General features: G+C 58.8%; 1 protein-coding gene across 2 annotated transcripts; it reads left to right on the plus strand.

Annotated features, from left to right (window-relative positions):
* Positions 1 to 453: 453 nt before the first annotated feature.
* LHX4 (LIM homeobox 4) lies at positions 454 to 12,744 on the plus strand. Of its 2 annotated transcripts, none has more exons than XM_086753727.1 (6): positions 454 to 526; positions 8,038 to 8,209; positions 11,046 to 11,248; positions 11,465 to 11,619; positions 12,085 to 12,265; positions 12,350 to 12,744. In XM_086753727.1, the coding sequence occupies exons 1-6, from the start codon at positions 454 to 456 to the stop codon at positions 12,742 to 12,744; spliced, it is 1,179 nt and encodes a 392-aa protein (XP_086609853.1). The 2 variants fall into 2 exon arrangements, with proteins under 2 accessions (XP_086609853.1, XP_086609852.1); XM_086753726.1 differs by having other exon boundaries at positions 12,085 to 12,256; positions 12,347 to 12,744.
* The last annotated feature ends 1,107 nt before the right edge of the window (positions 12,745 to 13,851 follow it).

Consider the following 13,851-nt stretch of genomic DNA (forward strand, 5'->3'; position numbering starts at 1 on the left):
TCTCCGGGCCCTCTGGCCCTTCGCTCCCTCCCACCGGACAGAGCTCCCCACTGCGTGGTGTCGCGACAGCGCCAGCCGCTCCAGGTTGCGGGGCGCCCCCAGCCCCCGCCCCTTCCCCGCAGGCCCCGCCCCGCCGCACAAGCCCCGCCTCCCGGCAGCGCGGAGCGGGCGGCGATTGGCCGCGAGTGGGATACCTGCCCCCGCCCGCGCCCCTCCCCTCCCCGCCGGCGGTGACGTCAGGCGCGCTCCCCGCAGGGGGAATGAATGGGAGGCGGGCGGCGCTGGCGGGCACAGCTGCGGCGGCGCGCCCGGCACCGCCACTGCCACCGGCACCGGTCACCGGGACCCGGCGCTGCCTCCCGCCGCGGGGCTCCGCCGGCCCGGGGCCGCGTCTCTCCCGCCCCGCTTCTCTCCCCCGCCCCCGCCTCCGCCGCCCCCGGGGCCAATCAAACGATGCAAAGCGCCGCGCTCGCTGCCGAAGGGGCTGTCAAGGGGCTTCCCGAGATCCTCGGTGTGCCGGTGCAACGTAAGGACGCCTTTTCCTCCTCTCCCTCCTCCGCTCCCGGCCTCCGGGAGGCTGGGCAGCTGCCTCCCGCGCCCGCCCGCGCGTGGGTTTGGTTTTTGTTGGTTTTTTTTTTTTTCTCCCCCTTTCTCCTTTATTTTTTTTTCCCTCGTGTTAATAGACGTAAAAATTAGGGAAGAGAGAGTGGGGCGGGCGGGCGGGCCCGGCCCCGACGGGGAGGTCGGCGCGGCCGCGGCTCCGGCTGTGCGTGTGCAAGTGCGTGTGCAAGTGCACACGCGTGCGTACGTGTGTCTGTGATGCTCCGGTCCCCGCACGCCCGGCCCGCAGCTCACCACCCCCCACCCCACCGCATCTATCGTTTATCGCAACAGCGACAGGGGAAGGCACCCCACGGGTGTGCGTGTAACCGGCACGGCGATGCCGCCGCGTCCGCCTTCTGTCCCCAAATCACCTGTGGGTGCGCGTGCGAGGGTTCGGGAGCTACAGGTAGCGTGTCCGTGTGAAAGCCGTGGGCGTGAGGGACACACACGCGCACCCACGGACGCGCGGGTGGGTGTGCGTGCAGGCGGGGGTACCTACCCCACGGGTGTACGAGCCGTGTTGCAGAGCCGGTGGGTGCGGAGACGGGGCGGGGGCTGCCGTGTTGTTGTTGTTGTTGTTGTTGTTATTTATTATTTATTATTTTTTTATTATTATTTATTATTTCTCTCGGTTTGCAAACGGTTCCTGAGCCCTGGGGCGCCCGCGCGGGCCGGGAGCGTGGGGATCCCGCCGAGGGGAGCCGGGTGATGCTCGGACCGGCGGTTCCCAGCCCCGGGGCCGTGGGTCTGGGGAGAAATCAGGGGTGGGGGAGCCACCGAACTCCCCTCCCACTGTCACTGCCATTTCGGTGCTACCTCAACCGGCGTCGGGAATTATCAGGAAATAATCGAACGCGATACGAGCATCGCTCTTCTTTCTTGAAGGGCAAAAAAAAAACCAACCCAAAAACGGCGGCGGGATGGACACACGCGAGGGTAGGCTGCCGTGAAAGTTTCCGTCGCTCCACGGTTCCCCGGGCGAGCCCTGCCCCGGCCGTGGGGTTTCGTGGCGTTTACACACCACCCCTCACCACCCCACCCCCCCGGGGACCGATCCTGCACCGGTTCCCCGGGGCAGGGAATCCCTTCCCGAGGGGAATTCAGCCCCACTGCCCCCCCCCCCCCCCCCGCTCCCCGCAGCACTTCGATATTTCATCCTGCGGGATGAAAATACCTGACATCTTCATTCCTAATCGCTATTAAATGGCAGATTTTTCCTCTCTCTTTAACCACCTCCTTATTTTAGCAAGGGCTGTGTCTCGCAGCATCCACTTCAGCAAAATTTTGGGGAGCTTGTGGGGCGGAGGGGGGGAAGATTTCCCCCCCCCCCCCCGCCAGTTTTGCAGGCGGGATTAGTTGAGAAACGATAATTCCGAATATTGTTGATGAATATTGTTTTTGCGAATCTCACCGAAGTCAAAACTTCTGCCCAAGCCAGCGGGAACGGTGCCCGGGTGCCGGCAGCCCCTGGCCAAGGGCTGGGGGGAGAAGCGGGGGGGGCAGTGATTTATGGCCGCTGGGAAAGTCGTTTGCACGCTGCAGAGAAATGAATCGAGGAGGGGTTTGGTTTTTTTATTTATTTTTTTTTTCATGTGAAGGAATGAGGTTTCCTCCCCACAGAGTCTTCTTTTTTTTGAGGAGTCCCCGACTCGGTGTTTTTCGTGGGCCGGGTGTTTGGTGCAAGGCACCGGTACCGGGGGACCGGCTCCCCGTCTTTGTGCCCCGGCTTCCCCACCCGCATCGCCGTGGCACCGGTCCTGCGGCACCTTCCCCTCCGCGAGGGCTCGTCCCTTCCACTTAAAAATAGAAACAAAAAAAAAACCCAAAACAACAGAAAAAAAAAAAAACCCAAACCCCCAAAGAAGGAGGTTTGCCAGCTCGGGGCCGGGGTGCGCCAGGGGAGCGCATCCCCCCTCCAACCTGGCATCGCCTCCCTCCTCGGGGTTTGTGAGGGGTTTTTTGGGGGGGTCTGAGGGATTTCTGAGGCCATCCGCGAGTTTGTTTCGTTTCCATCGTTTTGGTTTTTTTTTTTTTTTTTCCTTCGTCGGGCAGAGAGAGCAATGGAAAGCTGGCCCCGCTGCTGATAAAATCCCGGGAACGGCTGGCGACGTGGGGCCGTCACGGGGGTGCCCCGGTGCGTGGGAGGCTGCGTGGGGCCGGATTGCAGAGCTGGCTATGGGTTTTAATAGGATACGGCCAAATCCTTCCTGGGCCGGGTCGGCGGGATGCAGGGATGCTCTCTCCGCCCTGGCGGTCCCCTCCCGGCCACAGCATCTCGGGGGTAGGGGGGAACCCCCAGCCTTACCCCCGGCAGCGGTGCGCATTGAGGCTGCTGCACCCCTGGACGGGTCCCCGGGGGTGGAGAGGAGAGGGCTGTGGGGGCTGTGTGCGTGTGTCCCACCCGAGCATCCATCAAGCCAGCCTGCCCACGGAGCCAGCCCGGAGACGCTGGTGGGAACGATGGAGCCCGTACTGCCGTTAACGTTATTCCTCTTATATCAAATAATTTAGCTAAAACAAGTGGAATAGACGCGAGGCTTTGGGCAGGCAGGGAGGCAGCGCGCAACCGGCCCTGGCGCAGCCGCTTCCACTGCACAGCACAAAGCAGGGATTTGTGTCTGAGAGATTTTTCTCTCTGTGTGCACCAGTGGATTGGTTAGGACGTCTCCTGGTGCCCAGGCAGCTCCCCCTTATATTATTATTATTATTATTATTATTATTATTATTATTATTATTATTATTATTATTATTATTAGGGGAGAGCAGCCAAGTCGATGCGCATTCTGCACATCGGTGTGTGCACACACAGACCTGCGTGCATTCGGCTGGTGCCATACCTCTGTGGGCAGATTGGAAACAAAAAATAGGACTCTCGTGGAAAAAAAAAAAAATTATTTGGGAATTTGGATGAAGATATTGTAGTATTTGCTGCAGTCGTTTGCTTGTTGAAATTAAGCTGTGTTACTGTGCTTAAGAAGGAGAAAGCTGTGTTTGGGAGCTTGTGAGTATGTAGACGTATGTGAGCGTGTGTGTACACACACGTTTATATAAATAACCATTTATACACAAAACATGTTCCATAAACAACCATCGATGTTTATGAAATAAATAAGAAGGATTTTCTTCGCAATGCCACCAGGCGTACCTTGGTGCTCCGCTGCCTGGCATTCGTCCGTGCTACCGGCTTCCACGCAACCCCAAAGCAGATTTCAGGGCTGGAGCGTGGAAACGGCGGCTGGTGCCGGCCCGCAGCCCTGGTGCGGCTCGCAGCGGCGCGGTGCGGGGGGAGCGGAGCGCCCAGGTGCTTGCAGGGCGAGGAGAAGAGGGACCCGTGGAAGCTGGGCATCATTTTTTATTTTTTTTAATTTATTCTGCTGTCGTTAATGCGATGCAGGCTTAAATGCCAGCAATAAATACAGGCTGAAGGGCGCTGGGATGGTAACCATCTAACCTTGCGAATGATAAAAAAGCTGCCTTCACTTGAGATACGTGTGCGTACCCCAAAGTACTTTAAAATTGTTTAAAGCTGTAATGATACAATTTTCTCCCGTGCTCTTTCCTTCCCCCCTTTCTTTCCTTCCCCCCCCTTTCTTTCCTTCCCCCCCCTTTCTTTCCTTCCCCCCCCTTTCTTTCCTTCCCCCCCTTTCTTTCCTTCCCCCCCCTTTCTTTCCTTCCCCCCCCTTTCTTTCCTTCCCCCCCTTTCTTTCCTTCCCCCCGCCTTTCTTTCCTTTCTCCCCCTTCCTTTCCTTTCTCCCCCTTCCTTTCCTTTCCCCCCCTTCCTTTCCTTTCCCCCCCTTCCTTTCCTTCCCCCCCTTCTTTCCTCCCCCCTCTTTCCTCTTCCCCCCCTTTCTTTCCTCTTCCCCCCCTTTCTTTCCTCTTCCCCCCCTTTCTTTCCTCTTCCCCCCCTTTCTTTCCTCTTCCCCCCTTTCTTTCCTCTTCCCCCCCTTTCTTTCCTCTTCCCCCCCTTTCTTTCCTCTTCCCCCTTCCCTTGTTTCTTCCTTTTTATCCATTTCAATCACTTCCTCTCCTTTTTTTCCTTTTTTTCCTTTTTTTCCTTTTTTTCCTTTTTTTCCTTTTTTTCCTTTTTTTCCTTTTTTTCCGTTTTTCTTTTTTTCCATTTTCTTTTTTTTTTGTTTTTCCTTGTTTCCTTTTCCCCTCCTTCCCCCTCCTTTTCTTCCTTTTCCCCCCTCCTTTTCTTCCTTTTCCCCCCTCCTTTTCTTCCTTTTCCCCCCTCCTTTTCTTCCTTTTCCCCCCTCCTTTTCTTCCTTTTCCCCCCTCCTTTTCTTCCTTTTCCCCCCTCCTTTTCTTCCTTTTCCCCCCTCCTTTTCTTCCTTTTCCCCCCTCCTTTTCTTCCTTTTCCCCCTCCTTTTCTTCCTTTTCCCCCCTCCTTTTCTTCCTTTCCCCCCCTCCTTTTCTTCCTTTCCCCCCCTCCTTTTCTTCCTTTCCCCCCCTCCTTTTCTTCCTTTCCCCCCCTCCTTTTCTTCCTTTTCCCCCCTCCTTTTCTTCCTTTTCCCCCCTCCTTTTCTTCCTTCCCCCTCCTTTTCGTCCTTTTCCCCCTCCTTTTCGTCCTTTTCCCCCTCCTTTTCTTCCTTTTCCCCCCCTCCTTTTCTTCCTTTTCCCCCCCTCCTTTTCTTCCTTTTTCCCCCCCTCCTTTTCTTCCTTTTTCCCCCCCTCCTTTTCTTCCTTTTTCCCCCCCTCCTTTTCTTCCTTTTCCCCCCCTCCTTTTCTTCCTTTCCCCCCTCCTTTTCTTCCTTTCCCCCTCCTTTTCTTCCTTTCCCCCTCCTTTTCTTCCTTTCCCCCTCCTTTTCTTCCTTTCCCCCTCCTTTTCTTCCTTTCCCCCCTCCTTTTCTTCCTTTCCCCCTCCTTTTCTTCCTTTCCCCCTCCTTTTCTTCCTTTCCCCCTCCTTTTCTTCCTTTCCCCCCTCCTTTTCTTCCTTTCCCCCCTCCTTTTCTTCCTTTCCCCCCTCCTTTTCTTCCTTTCCCCCTCCTTTTCTTCCTTCCCCCCCTCCTTTTCTTCCTTTCCCCCCCTCCTTTTCTTCCTTTCCCCCCCTCCTTTTCTTCCTTTCCCCCCCTCCTTTTCTTCCTTTCCCCCCCTCCTTTTCTTCCTTTCCCCCCCTCCTTTTCTTCCTTTCCCCCCCTCCTTTTCTTCCTTTCCCCCCCTCCTTTTCTTCCTTTCCCCCCCTCCTTTTCTTCCTTTCCCCCCCTCCTTTTCTTCCTTTCCCCCCCTCCTTTTCTTCCTTTTCCCCCCTCCTTTTCTTCCTTTTCCCCCCTCCTTTTCTTCCTTCCCCCCTCCTTTTCTTCCTTTTCCCCCTCCTTTTCGTCCTTTTCCCCCTCCTTTTCTTCCTTTTTCCCCCCTCCTTTTCTTCCTTTTTCCCCCCTCCTTTTCTTCCTTTTTCCCCCCCTCCTTTTCTTCCTTTTTCCCCCCCTCCTTTTCTTCCTTTTTCCCCCCTCCTTTTCTTCCTTTTCCCCCCCTCCTTTTCTTCCTTTTCCCCCCCTCCTTTTCTTCCTTTCCCCCCCTCCTTTTCTTCCTTTCCCCCTCCTTTTCTTCCTTTCCCCCCTCCTTTTCTTCCTTTCCCCCTCCTTTTCTTCCTTTCCCCCTCCTTTTCTTCCTTTCCCCCTCCTTTTCTTCCTTTCCCCCCTCCTTTTCTTCCTTTCCCCCTCCTTTTCTTCCTTTCCCCCTCCTTTTCTTCCTTTCCCCCTCCTTTTCTTCCTTTCCCCCCTCCTTTTCTTCCTTTCCCCCTCCTTTTCTTCCTTTCCCCCCCTCCTTTTCTTCCTTTCCCCCCCTCCTTTTCTTCCTTTCCCCCCCTCCTTTTCTTCCTTTCCCCCCCTCCTTTTCTTCCTTTCCCCCCCTCCTTTTCTTCCTTTCCCCCCCTCCTTTTCTTCCTTTCCCCCCCTCCTTTTCTTCCTTTCCCCCCCTCCTTTTCTTCCTTTCCCCCCCTCCTTTTTTTCCTTTCCCCCCCCTTTTTTACCTTCCCCCCCCTTTTCTACCTTTTTTTCCTCCCCTCCTTTTCTACCTTTTTTTCCTCCCCTCCTTTTCTACCTTTTTTTCCTCCCCTCCTATTCTTCCTTTTTTTTTTCTTTCCTCCCCTCCTTTTCTTCCTTCCCCCTCCCCTCCATTTTTTCCCCCCCTTTTTCCCCACTCCCCCCGTCTCACCCCCCCGGGACGCAGGGGTCCCTCTCTCCCCCGCCCGAGCCCCCCGGCACGGCCGTGCCCGTTCCTCCCGCCGCTCCCCTCACAGCCCGGCCGTGCCGAGCCGGGGGTCTCGTTTTGCCGGGGGTGGGCGAAGGAGCCACCCAGGCTGGGGACAGCAGGGTCCCTCCTCAGCCTCCCCAGCACGTTAAAAAAAAATAAAAATAAAAAAAAAAACCGAATACCCCTCCGCGATTTACTGCCGGCCCCCCGGGGCAGGAGGCAGCCCTTATGCATGAGCATCGCTCCAGCTGCAGACGTGGGGGGTGTGTGTGTCCCGTCCCCCCCCCCCCAAAAAAAAATCAATCTCCCTTCCTGCGTGCGTGCCAGCATTACGTGCCGGGCTTTTACTGGGCAATCTTCTCCCGCAGACTTTTCCAGCACCTCCCGTTCATTCTGGCCTGAGGGCAGATGGGGGGGGGTCGATGCCCCGCTCTCCAGACCCACGGCAGCTGCCCGTCCGTGGGCAGACACTGTGCGGGAGTCTGGACGGCCGGGCCTCCGGAAAATCCCTGCTCCAGGCGTCCTCTCACACCACAGGTGCTGTGGGGGGGGGACTGGATGGGGCTGGACCCGCCACCACTGCTCTTCCCCTGCTTTCGGCTGCTGTGCTCCAGCATGGCCCGCGTTTCCAGTATTTCCAGTGGCTGGGGTCTGTAACATCCTGGCTGGATGGGAGAAAGTGGGTGGAAATAACAAGAAAACCAGGGTCTTGGGGACCAAGCGTGTGTTGGACCGTGGGGGGATGCAAAGTGGCTGACACGGGCGGCTCGTGGTCCTCGGGATGCGGCGGAGGGGCAGAGACGTTTGTCTGTGCTGAAAAAGCCTTTGCGGATGGGATGGAGGTAGTGGGGGTCCTGGAGCCCTGGGTGACAGCTGGGACCCCCATGGGTGAATCCCTGGGTCACCCTGGCATCTTAGGGGTTCAGGGCCAGGTTGGGGGCTGCAGGATGCCATCCCAGAGCGAGCGAGAGGCAAGCGGGGAAATGGGTGGCAGGGAGCGTGGCCTGGAAAATGAGATGCAGAAGGGAAAAGCATCATGTGTGTCAGTGCATTGGTGGGTTTGCTACCCCGGAGGGTTTTGGCGAAGATTGGCAAAGGAAGGTGTGCCCGGCCACCGGCGAGGCAAGGGGTGGCAGCTTATCACCCCAGAAAGCACCCGCACAAGCCGACGTGGGCTGGGTGGGAGAACAGTGAGGGGGCCGCGGTGGCTGACGCCGCTCTTCTCTCCGTCCCTCTCCCCAGAGATCCCCCAGTGCGCCGGCTGCAACCAGCACATCCTGGACAAGTTCATCCTCAAGGTCCTGGACCGGCACTGGCACAGCTCCTGCCTCAAGTGCGCCGATTGCCAGATGCAGCTGGCCGATCGCTGCTTCTCCCGGGCCGGCAGCGTCTACTGCAAGGAGGACTTCTTCAAGTGAGTACCGCTCGGGGCCGCAGCCCCCGAAACCGGCGTCACCCTGCTCGCCAAGCAGGCAAACACACAACATTTAAGCGTCATTTCTCCAAAATCTTCATCTATCTTTTTTTCCCTCGTTGTTGTTGTTTTTGTGGAAATAAAGGAAAGGCTGGTGCTCCACAGCTGCCGCAGGCTGGATGCTGTTTGTTGGAATTTAGCCTCCCTGAAGCCCCCAATCTCCTCGTCGCTCCCCTGGGCTGGTTTTTGACCCCAGTGGGACGGCGAGCTGGGATGGTTTGGCAGCGGCCCCGGCTCCGCTCAGAGCTAGAGGGCAGGAGAAACCCGCACAAGGCAGCGCTGCCGCTCCTGTCCGAGCCCCTCGCTCGCCTCCCCGGTTGTGCTGATGCGGTTTCTCTCCCTTCATCTTTTTTATCTGTTGTGTGGGTTTTTTTTTAATTTTTGTTTTTATGTATTTATTAAAAAAAAAAAAAATTATTGTTTTTCTCCCAGTGTTGTGAAAGCCTCATCTGATTTCCTTGGCAGCTGTCCCCAAGCTGTGCGATGCCCCAGCCTCGGCGTTTCCCTGCTCCCGCAGGACAGGACAACCCATTTCCCATTAAAAAATGGACTTTTTCAGCGGGGATGCTCTAGCCCCTGGCTGCTGGCGAAATCCAGGAGCTTTCCCAAGGGATGGCAAGGCGTACTGCACCGGGGCTGGCAGAGCTCTGCCGGCGGTGAATCCCTGCGAAACGGAGGGGTGCAGCTTTACACCTCCCGCCAGGAGAAGGGCCAGATCCTGGCCAGCGGGCACCGGTTGCAGGTGACGGGACCTGGCTGAAAAGGACTTGCTGCGATTCGGGGACCAGGACCACCTCCCCACGCTGTCATCTCCCACCCATCCCCGGCCACCCTCCCTCTCCCCATCACCCTTTTCCGCTGGCCGGCCGGCTGAACCAACCAATGGTGATTACACCCCGCGCTAATCCCCAGGCAGGACTTTCCCTGCCTGCCCATCCCTGGGCCCTCAGGCCTCCTACATCCCCCACTCCATCAGCCATCAGAGCCAAAGATGCGTCTTGAATTTCTCCTTCCCAGCTGGGGAGCGTGCAACGGTCAAAGCAGCCGCCACGGCCTGGGTAATAACCCTTCGCTTCTGATATTTCCCAGCCTGTTAATGGCCAAGTCATTTAAATAGTCACCCAAAAGGTGCGGGTAATCAATGTTAATTAGAGCAGAAAGATCAGTGACTTTCTTAGATGAGGTCCAGCCTGGATTATTGGGTGCCAATCAATCGCATCTCGGCGCTCGCTCGGGTTCTCGCCTCACCTTTCTTTCAACCGCTCATTGATTTTGGGGTGGGGAACCTGCGGAGGACACGAGGATTTAGGGCCGATTTCCCAGGCAGGTTTGCAATGCAGGAGCTGCTTCTGAAAAGATCAGATTTTAAAATTTTTATCTTTTTTTTCCCCTCCTCCTCAACTGCAGGTCTTGGTCCCTGGCCAGGGGCAGGGATGGGGTGTGGGGTTTAAAATGGTGTTATGTGAGGGGGGGCGGATGGGCAGGGGGAGGATGGGGCTGCAGAGCGTGCCCTGGCTCAGCTGTGGGCATGGAGAAGAATTGCCTGGCTGTCTGCCCTGTCCCTCCCTCTGTCCCTCCCTCTCTCCCTCCATCCCTCCCTCCTTCCCTCCCAGCTGACCCCGGGAGCGCTGGGGGTCTCCCCAGCAGATACCCGGAGACTCTCCCTTTAGGATACAAGCCAAGAAAATGAGACAAACCAGGTTTTCCCTCTTTCGCCTCCTGTTTGCCAGTGCCCCTTTGCGAAAGGGGTGATTTTTGCGTGCTCAGGGGGTGTTCACCCCTCAGGGGCTGCGAGAGGTGCCTGGGGTGGCCGTACCCCCCGGGCACCCGCCCCCCCCACCCCTGCGGCCTTGGGGCTGGGGGCCGAAGGGCTCGGGTTTTCCTGGGCTGCCTCCTTTGAAGCCGACGGGGCTGTTGAAGGCGCAGGGCACAGATTTATTCTGGCAGCTTTGCTGCCTGGGCTGTTGCTGCAACGCTGGGACGGCTCTGCGGGGTCCCAGCGTTTGTTTTAGGGGAGCAGGGGAGACCCAGCAGAGCCCTCATGGTGCCGGTGGGAGGTGGGGGGGGTCTGCCCCGTGTCAATGCTGAAAACACCAGTGGAATGTCTGCTTCTTTTTGCTTTTCTTCTGTGCCGCCACTGCCTTGTGGCGTGCGTAGCCTTCGTGCCAGTAATTCCGTTTACAGTGGGAGTTGTCCAGGTGTTGTCCAGGTGTCAGTCCATGTCATGCCTGCATAGGGCAACCACGTCCCACCATAGCCCATCCTGGAGCGACGGGCACCCCAGGCTCTCCGCGTTCCTGCACGCTCCTTGCGTCGCTGCTTCCACACTTCTCACGTGCTCCCTGCACGCTCCTTGCCGCCGTGCCCACACCTGCTGCTCGCTCGGGCCCACACCCGCCTCGAGCCAGCACACCCGCCGGCCCGTCGTTACGGCGTTAAGAGCCCCATCATTCTACATTAATCTGGGATTCATCATGCTAGCGGGGCGGTGTAATTAATTTATTTGGTATTAATGTGGATGAAATATGTACTGTCCTTGCAGGGGAAAATCAGGCAGCCTATAAGCATTAGTTAAAAGAACCATTAAAATCAAACCTTCCTCAGCTCCATTAGGCCGGTCTCTCACGCTGAAGAAGATAAACCCCAGCCGTGTGAAGTGTCATGCGTAATTAGGTTGATTGCTGGTTTAAACTCTGCCCTGTCTGCTGGTCCCCACCCCGTCTCTGGCGAAGCCCACCCTGCCGAGGGGTTCAGGGTGACCCTCTTCTCCTCGCAGGCGTTTCGGGACCAAATGCACGGCGTGCCAGCAGGGCATCCCCCCCACCCAGGTGGTCCGCAAAGCCCAGGACTTCGTCTACCACCTCCACTGCTTCGCCTGCATCATCTGCAGCCGGCAGCTGGCCACCGGCGACGAGTTCTACCTGATGGAGGACGGGCGGCTGGTCTGCAAGGAGGACTACGAGACCGCCAAGCAGAATGGTAGGTGCCACCGCGGAAGGGCTACGAGGCGGGAGGTCGCGCCGAGGGGTGTCCGTGTGTCACGTCACTGGCATCGTACCAGTGGGAAGGGGTCGCTGCGGGCTCTGGGGGAGCTGGGTTTTGGGGAGGTTTTCTCCAGTGGTGTGGGCTGGTGGTTGGGGGGGGGACACTCAAGCTGCTGCGGTTGGGGCTGGTACTGGATTCCTTCACTTGCAGATGACTCCGAGGCAGGTGCTAAGCGGCCCCGGACCACCATCACGGCCAAGCAGCTGGAGACACTGAAGAATGCCTACAAAAACTCCCCCAAGCCTGCCCGGCATGTGCGGGAGCAGCTCTCCTCCGAGACGGGGCTGGATATGAGGGTGGTGCAGGTGAGGCCATGGGGATGTCCCTCTCCACCCTGCCCCTGGTGAAGGGGGACGCAGGGGTCCCACTGGGGTGCTGGGCTGCAGGGCTGCTGTGTTTCAGGGGTTTGGGGGGGGGTTCTGGGGTGCTGGGTTGCAGGGGTGCCAGGTTTCAGGGGATGCAGGGGCACAAGGGTTTTTGCGTGGCATGGATGCCTGGGAGCTGGATTACAGGGATGCTGGGGTGACTGGGAGGTGGGCTGCAGGGATGCTGGGGTGCCGGGATGGAGGGATGCTGGGGTGTCGGGATGCTGGCCTGCTGGGTTGCAGGGTTGCATGAGTGTGCAGGAATTGGGATGCATAGGTGTTGGGGTGCCAGGGTGCCGGCATACTGGGTTGCAGGGGTGCTGGGTGGCAGAGGCGCAGAGGTGCTGGCATGCAGGGGTGCCAGGGTGCCGTGGTGCCATCGACGTTCCCATTTTCCCGCCTCAGGTGTGGTTCCAGAACCGCCGGGCCAAGGAGAAGCGGCTGAAGAAGGATGCGGGGCGGCATCGTTGGGGACAGTTTTACAAGAGCGTCAAGCGGAGCCGCGGGGGTGGCAAGCTGGAGAAGGAGAGCTCGGCCGAGGACTGTGGCGTCAGCGACAGCGAGCTCAGCTTCCGTGGTGAGTGGGGTGCCGGCGTGGGGCGCGGGGTCTGTGGGGCTCCCCCCTGCGCTGACCCCCCCGCTCTGCTCTCCCTCTTCTCCCCCGCAGAAGACCAGATCCTCTCCGAGCTCGGCCACACCAACAGGGTTTATGGCAGCGTGGGGGACGTGGCAGGCGGACAGTTGCTGAACGGCGGCTTCTCCATGGAGGGGACAGGACAGTCGTACCAGGACTTGCGGGACGGCAGTCCCTACGGCCTCCCCCAGTCACCGTCCTCCATCTCCTCCCTGCCGTCCCACCCGCCCTTGCTCAACGGCCTGGACTACGCTATGGACGGCGGCCTGGGGCTGGTGGCCCACGGGGCGCAGGGGGTGAGTCAGACGCTGCGGGCCATGGCCGGGGGGGGCCCCACCTCCGACATCTCCACGGGGAGCAGTGTCGGGTACCCAGACTTTCCCACCAGCCCGGCCTCTTGGCTGGACGACATGGATCACCCCCCTTTCTAAGCACCGCTCGCCCCCCGACCCTGGCCCTCCCTTGCTCCCCCTCCAGCCCAGCACAGAGGGCTCCAGCCGGCAGTTGACTTTTCCAGGATTTCCCACGGGAATCGGCCCCGGAGGGCTGGAGCTGGGGGGACGACATTGACAATGGCGGGGGGTGGCTGTGCCTGGGGCAGGGGGGGACACGGAAGCCTTTGGGTGTAAGCACAAGAGAGGTGTCAGCGCACGGGACGCACGGCGAGGACCCCGGCATGGGGCTGGGGCGCGGTGGGACGTGCGATGGCACGAGCCGGACGGAGGGAAGGACAATCAAGGATGGCAGAGTCCGTCCGGGCGCCCACGCCAGCCCTGCACTCCTCCTGCCCAACACCGCTGCTATTTTCAAGAGTTATTTTTCGATACGGAGTTGAAACGCGACTCGGCGCTGCCCCGAGCCTCAGCGGCAAGAAGAGTCTATATTGTAGAAGGGTTTATTTTAGGGAGGCTGGGGATCTGCTCGGGCAGTGCCGTTGCCCCGCTGCCCAGGGACGATGCTGCCCGCTCCGGGGGCCGTGGGAGTGGAGCTGGTGTGCAGTGGCTGTGGGGCTGTGATTTATCTGTGGGAGCACTCACGGTGCATCGCTGCGGGTTTTACCTTGGCCGGGCGGCGGGGAGGAATTAAAGACGAGGAGCCACCGCAAGCTCTGGGGCAAGGTGGGAGGGACAGGTGGGGAATGTTTCCTCTGAGGGCAGTGCAAAAAAATTCCGCCCCCCAAAAAAAGAGGAGGAAAAGGGCAATTCATCAGCTGCAGAAACACACGTGGTGGGAACTGGAGGGGATGAGACTCCTGACATCAGCTGCCCACCTTTTCCAGCACCGCAGGAATCCACATCCCTGGGCTTGTGATGGCCACTTGCCCACCTGCCCTGGCACAGCTTGCACCTCTCAACCCTCACCTTCAGCCCGACGGATAAAATCCAGCTCCGTCGCTGGGTGCCCAGCTCTGCCCTGGCCCCGTGGGGCTACCATTGGCTGCGGGGTCCCTGCCATCCCCCTGCATGTCTCTGGAACGATGCTGATGGTCCCAGGCTGCTCTTTGGGGAGGGATGGTGGCAGATTGGGTTCGCCAGCTG

This window comes from Chlamydotis macqueenii, chromosome 8 (genome assembly GCF_036417535.1).
Source record: "Chlamydotis macqueenii isolate bChlMac1 chromosome 8, bChlMac1.mat, whole genome shotgun sequence".
Classification (NCBI taxonomy): Eukaryota; Metazoa; Chordata; class Aves; order Otidiformes; family Otididae; genus Chlamydotis; species Chlamydotis macqueenii.

What these genes read in the sequence shown, in the direction of transcription:
- LHX4 (XM_086753727.1), top strand. Translation starts at nt 454, where the DNA reads ATGCAAAGCGCCGCGCTCGCTGCCGAAGGGGCTGTCAAGGGGCTTCCC. An exon ending in CGAGACCGCCAAGCAGAATG is followed by an intron (nt 11,249 to 11,464) that starts GTAGGTGCCACC and finishes CTTCACTTGCAG; the next exon opens with ATGACTCCGAGGCAGGTGCT. An exon ending in TGGATATGAGGGTGGTGCAG is followed by an intron (nt 11,620 to 12,084) that starts GTGAGGCCATGG and finishes TTCCCGCCTCAG; the next exon opens with GTGTGGTTCCAGAACCGCCG.